At 48.0% G+C, this 8,481-nt stretch overlaps 1 protein-coding gene across 1 annotated transcript in view; it reads right to left on the bottom strand.

The window, feature by feature from the left end:
- PKD2L1 (polycystic kidney disease 2-like 1) overlaps positions 1-8,481 on the bottom strand; it is a 74,901-nt gene that overhangs the window by 4,538 nt on the left and 61,882 nt on the right. Inside the window, 9 exon segments of the mRNA XM_010859527.1 lie at positions 344-465; positions 677-775; positions 1,651-1,771; positions 2,061-2,242; positions 2,425-2,595; positions 3,263-3,491; positions 3,656-3,880; positions 4,813-5,066; positions 5,530-5,657. Of these exon segments, the coding sequence (XP_010857829.1) occupies positions 344-465; positions 677-775; positions 1,651-1,771; positions 2,061-2,242; positions 2,425-2,595; positions 3,263-3,491; positions 3,656-3,880; positions 4,813-5,066; positions 5,530-5,657 (1,531 nt within the window).

Below are 8,481 nucleotides of genomic sequence, written 5' to 3'. Positions count from 1 at the left end.
GCCTCCGTCCCTGGGACTCTCCAGGCAAGAACACTGGAGTGGGTTGCCATTTCCTTCTCCAATGCATGAAAGTGAAAAGTGAAAGGGAAGTCGCTCAGTCGTGTCTGACTCTTCGAGACCCCATGGACTGCAGCCCACCAGGCTCCTCCATCCATGGGATTTTCCAGGCAAGAGTACTGGAGTGGGGTGCCATGCCTTCTCCGATAAGCCAAGGTTAAAGGCCTGTAAAACAAGGTCAGAGGCCCATGGGCCAAGATTGGAGGGTTATAGGCAAAGGGCATGTGCTTGAGGGTCAAGGACTTATAGATCAATGTCAGAGAAGGTTGGATCTCTGCTTGCTCACTCCCTCAAGGTGTTGGTGAAGTCCTCGAACTGGATCTCCTGCTCCCCAGCCTGCAGGACCTTCTGCACATCTGAAACCTGCTCCTTCCTCAGATGCAGCCTCCGTAGGGTCTTGTTGTAGCCCTGGACAGGGAAAAGAAACAGGCCTGGTTCCCGCCTGCAACCTCCTCCTCATCTCTTGTCCCCACCTGCACTCACAGGGTGACAGGATCCCAGGGATAAGCTGAAGGCACACGAGAGCACAGGCCCCTAACCCATCAGGCGCAGACCAGGACACAGAGCCTTGACCTGGGCCCTGATGCACATGTGCGGCTCAAGGAGACTGAGTAGTCACCTGTCTCAGGAGGTCTGAAAGCTGTAGCTCATCCTTTTGTCCAGCCAGCTCCTCCTTGACCTCTGAATATGTGTCATTGATGATGGCCAGGAACATGTTCTGGAGGAGAAAGCAGGGACCAGAGTCCTCACTTCCAGATCCACTGACAGCATCAAGCCCACGTACCCTATGAACGTCCCAACATGTGTTCCAAAAAGGCCAATACCTCCAGCGCCATCTCTGCAGCTCACTGATCCCCACATCTCAGGGTCCCCAGAGCCCAGGCTTTCAGCACAGTTCTGTTGTGGGGGTGGGAGTGGGGGTCATGCCCCTTCATCAACCTGATGTCCTCCCTTACTGCTGCAGTAATCCGGCCACAAAGATACCCCAACATACGCCACAGGCCCCCTTCATGGAAGGGTCTGCTTGTCACTGAAGCCAGAAACTTTCCAAGGTGAGAGTAAAATTGTGCTCTCTTCACCGTCTATCCCCAAATCCATATCTGTATCCCTGTCCACCAATCAAATAAAGAAACCTGCTGGCTTTTCTAACAAAAATCAAACACAGATCTTTCATGGTTGGCAGGGAGAGAGAGCAAATACCAAACAATGGTAGTAGAAAGAGCCAGAGAGCCCCAGGGGAAAGGGGGTCTTAGAAAATAGGCAGAAAAGCTTCCAAGGGCAGGCCCTTCTCCCCATGAAGTAGCCTTCCTTCTCTTTCCATCCTTGGAGGACAGGGGTTTGATTTTAGGGAGGGAGCCTGCAGATTCGTTTATACTCTGCAAACTGCCTAACTGTGCTGACCACACACTGGCCAACCTTCAGAAAATGCAGAGGTTCTCCTCACCCCCCACCTCTCCATCCTTGGTTTGAGAAACCCTCCGTAATTATTAGTGTAGAACATGGGTGGAGTGGGGGACAAAACCCCACCTTGCAGGCCATTCACATCTCCACTCCTCATGTTCCCAAATCCCCATCCCTCAGTGGGACCCTCACCAGGAGCACGAAGAAGACGAAGAAGACGTAGGTGACAAAGTAAACAGGTCCCAGGATGCGGTTGGCGTTGTCAATAGCATTGTAGTCAAAGTCCCCAAGGATGATCCGGAACTGAGTGAAGCTGAGACACCATGGCCTGGGCTTCACCCTGAGCCCAACCATAACCTTGACGCCATCCCACTTCCCTCCCTACTGCTCTTCAGTGAACTCAGACCCCTGACCCAATCTGATGCAGACAGAACAAGGTCAGAGATGCTGAGCACACACATTAGGGCTTCTGGGGACTCATCCAGATGCTTTAAGCACAGAGACACCCACATCCACATCCACCCAAATTCCCCAAGGATACACACACCCCTAGAGCCAGAGGGTGAGGGGCCAGGGAGGAGTGGAGGGGGAAGGACACACACATGCACTTGACGAAAGTGCTGAAGTTTTCCACTTGGGTCCCGAAAAGCAGGTAGCCCAGCTGGGCATAGGCGAAAAACACAAGGAAGAACATGACGGCAAAGCCCAAGATGTCCTTGGCACAGCGGGCCAGCGTGGAGGAGAGCTGGGTCATGGTCTTGTTGAAGCTGATGTACTTGAATATCTGAAAGGGCCATATTGAACCAAGTAATTAGGGAAGAAAGAGGAAAGCCTGAAACAGTCCACTCCGGGGGCCTAGGGAGGCCACAGGAGTTGCCAAAACCAGACAAGGAAAATGAGACAAGTCCTAGGGAAGGGAGAATGCGTGCCCTGAGGTGCTGCTGAGGGTGCGGAGCCCCAGGGTACCTTGATCCAGGCAAAGAAGAGGTTGACGGCGTTCATGTTGTTGTACTGTGTCTGCCAGAAGGCGAGGAACTCAAAGTCAGCATACATGTTTGGCTGCTGTAAAAGCTTCCCCATCAGCCGATTCACCTCGAGGGTTCGGAATATGTGGAAGCCCACAGCCATAATGGAGAGCTGTCACAACGGGAGTTGGGGAGTGTCAGAGAGTCAAGAGAATCTCAAGGGAAGTTCAACCATGAAGTCCCAGGGGAGACCTGGGGTGGCTAAGACAGGTAGGTAGAAAAACACCTCTCTCCCTGCTGAGTGGTTGACTATCTTAGGTTCAAGTGGAACTGGATAGGATGATTGGGGGAACAGCTTAAAGTCCAAGAGAAGGCTGTGAGGCCAGTGGTAAATATGTAGATTGTAAAGGACCATGGAGAGATGGAGCCAAGCAATTTTATTTCCCCCACCTCTTTCCAGCCTTGGTCGGACATGCATGTGTCCTGTTAATAGGAAGGAGACGAAGATGAAGAGGCAGAAAATTTTAATAGAAGAGAAAAGGCAGGAGTTTCAAGGGGACAGGTCATGAGGGGGAAAGACAGAAGAGGAACATAACGTCAGGTACAAAAAAGAAGCAGGGCCTGGATCACAGGCCGGAGGGAGAGGAAACATGGAGATAGGATTCTTCCAGGGCCGAGCCTGGGGCACATCAGCCTCTGGATTAGGGAGCTGTCACACAGTGATTTGACCAGAAGTCCCAAGGACTTGGGATGCCAGAAGGAAGAACTGGGAGCCCCTCTCAGGGTAGACCTCCCTGCACCACCCCAGGTGTCCCAAGTCTAGGACATCTGTCCCTCACCAAGATGACCACCAGGTCCAGAATGTTCCAGATGCTGCTGAGGTAACGAAGCCTGTGGATGCGGAGCTCTAGGATCTCCTCCACTACGTAGTAGAAGATGAAGATGCAGAAGGCAATCTCACAGCCAACGATAAAGAAGTCCCAGTTGCTGACATAGCGGATCAGCTTAACCGTGCGGATTTGCCAGGATGGGATGGCACCTCCTGTAGCTGGAAACTCCACCACCAGTCTGTGGGAGGAGTGGGGTGTCTGGTGGGGCCTGTGCTGGGACAGTTCCTCCCATCCTCTCCCCTCCCCCACCACAGGGAACACATTTAAGGAAGGGTCTCCAGCAGAGGAGAGGTGAACCAGGAACCATGGGTGACAGAGGGAAGGCAGGGAAAGGGGACCCACCTCAGAACACAGAAAAGATTGATGTTAGCATTGTAGACTGAGAAGTCGATGAAGACCACCCGAGTGCCCCTGTCCAGCCATAGGCCCTCCTTAAGGTCCTTGAGTGCCTCTTCACAGGCCCGTCGAGATCCTGGAAGGTCCAGGTAGTAGCCACCTCCACTGTAGCTTGTGAGCTGGCCCCAGTGAGAGGAGCCCCCCAGCTCATCCTGCGAGTGGTAGGTCCATCTGTCACAGAAGAAGCCACCTGAGTGGAGAGGTCTGAGCCAGGCCCAGAAGCTGGACTCCCAAGGCAATGGCAGCATTTTGTAACTGTCTGGGCTTTATTGTTTCATATATATTACCTATATATATCGCATATACATTTTACATATATTATCTTGTTTAACCTAACTATTTGAGAAGGAAGGAAAAATATTATTCATATTTTACAGAGGATGAAACTAATACTCAGATGTCTGAGATAATCCAGCTAGTTAGTGGCTGAAGTGAAGTTCAAATGTAAATCTCCTGATATTTTACAATGTCACCCAAGTCTACAGATAATAAACCCAAGTCCACTTTTGACTCCAGCCTGAGTAGTCCCCATGAGGAAAGCATGTAGCCCAGAAAAGACCCTTTCTTCTCATGTGCACCTGGCTACTTAGCCTCATGATTCTCTGTTTTGTCCACAAACTTTCCTCCCTGAACCCTTATTTCTTTCCTCTTCTTTCCTGTCCTATTCACCCTTTCCCCTTTCTTCCCTAATGCCTCATCCATCCTTGGCCCCTTGCTGCCTTCCCCTATTAGCTCCAAGGGTCAGACCCTTCCAGCCATGACTTGTGTAGATCCATTCTCCATACCCAGGAGGGTCTTCTGGGCAAGAAAGGATGCTTCCTCTGGCAAGACTGCCTCCAGAGTAGGGCAGCTGTGACAGGGACCTGTGTGTGAAGACAACTCTGAAGGCTATGGCTCTGTCTGCTAACATACCTTTTCTGTTCCTCAATGACCCAGACCAGGGTCTCCAAACAGTCACAGATGGGTCTCAGAGAGACGCCTCTCACCGCCCCACCAAGTACCCCCAAGGCTCTTTAAGTCTGAATGGAAATGGTTCCCAAGCCTGGGATGGCATCAAGCTCAGAGGGGCAAGCCCTGCGACACTGGTTGGGGGACTCACTCACGCTGTGCCATTGAGGGGCCCAAAGGGGAGTTGCTCTTCCTTGTCTGGGGAGTAGACATCGTAGCAGCTCAGAATGTCCTCGCGGAAGTCCTCATGCACCATGCAGGAGTCATTGCGGACCCGCAGCTGCCGCAGCCTCGGAACCCCCAGCAACAGGTTCTCATAGTAGATGAAGGAGTGGGAGCCGTGGCCCAGGCTCTGGTTGTTGTACCATTTGGTCCAATACAAGCTGTCCAGTAATGGGCCCTGGGCAAACTAGATCACAAACTGGGTTGAACCTGACCCAGACTCTGCTGACTCTTACCCTTAGAATTCCCTTTTCCCATACTCACTGACCCCCTCCAGCTTGTCTCCAGTCTGCTTCTGTTGGGCTCTTCAGCCTAGCCATGAACTCTGGCCAAATCTCAGCCTGATGTGGCCTTACTCTTTACTTAAAATACATTTTGAAGTTCTGCTTTACCTCTGACTCTCAATACTAGTTTAAGCACTGACTTGACTCTCTGATTATCATCCCGATCTCTAACCTATCACCACCTGAACTCTGTCTAGTCTGACCCATTAATTCTTGCCTGACCCCATGACTCAGCCTAATGCTGGAATGCCCTGTCTCTGGATATGGCCTTATCTACCATTTGACAGCCCTGAAACCTGGCCCATGGCCTCAGGCTTTAGGCCACTGTGAAGAAGAGGGGAGGGGTAGAGGAGATCTCATACTCACATCCCAGAAGTCCTCCATGCTGCTGATGGCCTGGAAGGAGATTCCAGTGTCCGATGGGGTATGTAAGAAGAGCTCAGACATCACTTTGGTGTAGTAATAGGCACTGGAGCTTGTCATTCCATAGGTCACTAGAAACCAACCCAAGAGGCTGTGTCCTGAACACTGTTTCCTTCTCCATTATCCGGAAGAGAGAAGATAGCCACTGCCTGAGGTCAAAGATGCTACCTGAATGGGATCTACCCCTCTAGAGTTGGCTAAGGGGCTTACAGTGGCATTGGGAAACCAGGGAATTAAGGGAAAGTTGTAGTTATAGCTCTCCTCCTCTCTTCCCAACTCACCTCAGAAAGACTAAACTCCACTGTAACTGTCTCTTGACATTGTCATTCTAAATAGTCACTTTTCTCTTCCTGAGCCAGCTTAACTTCCTAGTTCTTACTCCCCAGAGCCAAAAAATTTCTACATTCTGCATCAGGTAGTGCTTCCCTTTATTTGTCCTATATTAATGCGCTTGGAAAAATGCCTCCAAACTCGAGTATGCCAAAGCCATGGCCAAATGCCTTGCCATGGAGATGGGCATCCTGGACCTTGGAGTCAGTGACTCTGCAGCCATTGGAGTAGGAGCTAGGCATGGCACCTTTGGCCCTAGTGCAATCTGCTGGGCACAGCTGTTCTGTGAGAGGGACTCAGAGCATTCCAAGATCAAAATAAAACCTGGCCTTTGTCCTGAAGAACCAGATCCCCCTTGACCACCTTGACACACACATCTAGACCAAAGTAGGGCTGTCAAGGGAAGTTACAAATTTTCTGATTAACTGGCAGAATTTGAAGAGTATAAGCTATTTACTTTATAGATTGCCCCTCAGATGAGATTTGTCTGGTGTTTCCTTGTGTTTAAATCCAGGTTATGCATGTTTGGTCAGGAATACCAGAGTGAGACTGCCCTTTTCAGTGCATGATATCAGGAGGCACAAATTGTCTAACTGCATATTACTGGTGACACTAGCTTTGATCCCTTGTTAAGATGGTGTCTTCCAGCTTTCTTCAATATACATATATTATTTTTCTCTTTGTAACGAACACATATTTTTGGGGAAAATACTTTGAAACTATGTAAATATCCTTTATTCATCAATGTTTCACCTGCAAGTTTATCACCCATTGATGACTTTTGCCTAATTATTATTATTCCCGGTTGTCAAGCTGTGATTTGCTCATTCTATCATTCCTTCTGTGTTTATTAGCTGGCATTCTCTCCAGGAAGAGCTTTTTCTACTTCCTCACTAATTTATTATTTATGTTATTCAGTATGAAACTCTTTAATATTTCCATAATTCTGTAAAATTTTTATAATATGTCAATTATTTTTAGACAGGTCATGAAAAACAAAGAAATTGTCCTAAAATACTTTTAAAGTATTTAAATCTTTTAAAGATTAAGAGAGACTATAGAATCATGAAAATGAAATGCAATGTGATCATCTAGTTAGGATTATATTTTGGGCCATACTTTTTCCTTTTTCTATAAAGGCTATTAGTAGAGTAACTGGTGAGACTGTAATAAGGTGTGTTCATTAGATAAAAGCACTGGATCGTTTATAATTTCCTGACTTTGATCATTTACTTATTTTTAGGAATAACAGGGCATTATGTCTACAATTTACTCTCAAATAGTTTTGTGTGTGTGTGTGTGTGTGTGTGTGTAGAAGGTGGACAAAGAGAGAGTGATAAAGGAAAAGCAACCACAGTGAAATATTCACATTTGAGACATTTGGGTGAAATACATATAAGAACTCTTTCTATTATTCTTGTAACTTTTCTGTACATCTGTAATTAAAGTTTTTAAAATTAAAGTAGGACTGTCAGCCTCTTGTGAGCAACTCCCTTTAAGAATTTTCATTTTCAAATCTTGGAACGTATTTTCTTCCAGTACCCCATCTGGAAAGGAAATGCCCTGGGGTGGACTGAAGTTCACTGACAATTTGGGAGGAAAGAGAGGCCGATGAGTGGTCTCAGATTATGCACAAGCAACATCATTCACTTCCAGGGAGAAATCAGCAAAAAGAAAGCATTATTATTTCACATTTCCCCATTCCACTCTACTAATTCCAAGAGATGACTTGACTTCTCTCTAAATAAAATCTGTGATTACCCTTATTTTCTGGAGGACTCAGACTCAGGTCATCTGGATCTGGAAAACGGGTTGGAAATCAAACTCTTCTGTCTGCTGAGAGCCTACCACAGTTAGAACTGATGGTCAGTGAGCTGAACTTTTCCTAAATACTGCTGCTGTGCTGTGCTCAGTCATAGCCGACTCTGCGACCCCCCTGGACTGTAGCCCACCAGGCTCCTTTGTCCATGGAATTTTCCTGGCAAGAATACTGGAGTGGGTTGCCATTTCCATCTCCAAGGGATCTTCTGACCCAGGGATCGAAGTCGCATCTCTGGCGTCTCCTGCATTGGCAGGCAGATTCCTTTACTACTGTGCCACCTGACATTGCTGATTAAATTGTTATACTTCTATAAGACCACTAGGTGGTACTCACAGCTATATCTTTTTCTCTTCAATTCTAAATTACCCCTCAGAATTAGTATTGCTCTGAACTGGTTCTCAACCCTTTATGGAGGAAGCATAACATCTCTGATTATTATCCAAGACAGTAAAGACTATATATTCTGAGAAAAATGGTTTCACCTAGTCAAATGCCCACTGATACTCAGAACACCTATTCTATCAGATCAGATCAGATCAGATCAGTCGCTCAGTCGTGTCCGACTCTTTGAAACCCCATGAATCGCAGCACGCCAGGCCTCCCTGTCCATCACCAACTCCCGGAGTTCACTCAGACTCACGTCCATCGAGTCAGTGATGCCATCCAGCCATCTCATCCTCTGTCGTCCCTTTCTCCTTCTGCCCCCAATCCCTCCCAGCATCAGAGTCTTTTCCAGTGAGTCA

Source organism: Bison bison, unplaced genomic scaffold, assembly GCF_000754665.1.
Source record: "Bison bison bison isolate TAMUID 2011002044 unplaced genomic scaffold, Bison_UMD1.0 scf7180017864456, whole genome shotgun sequence".
NCBI lineage: Eukaryota > Metazoa > Chordata > Mammalia > Artiodactyla > Bovidae > Bison > Bison bison.
This window is presented reverse-complemented; position numbering and strand designations above follow the sequence as displayed.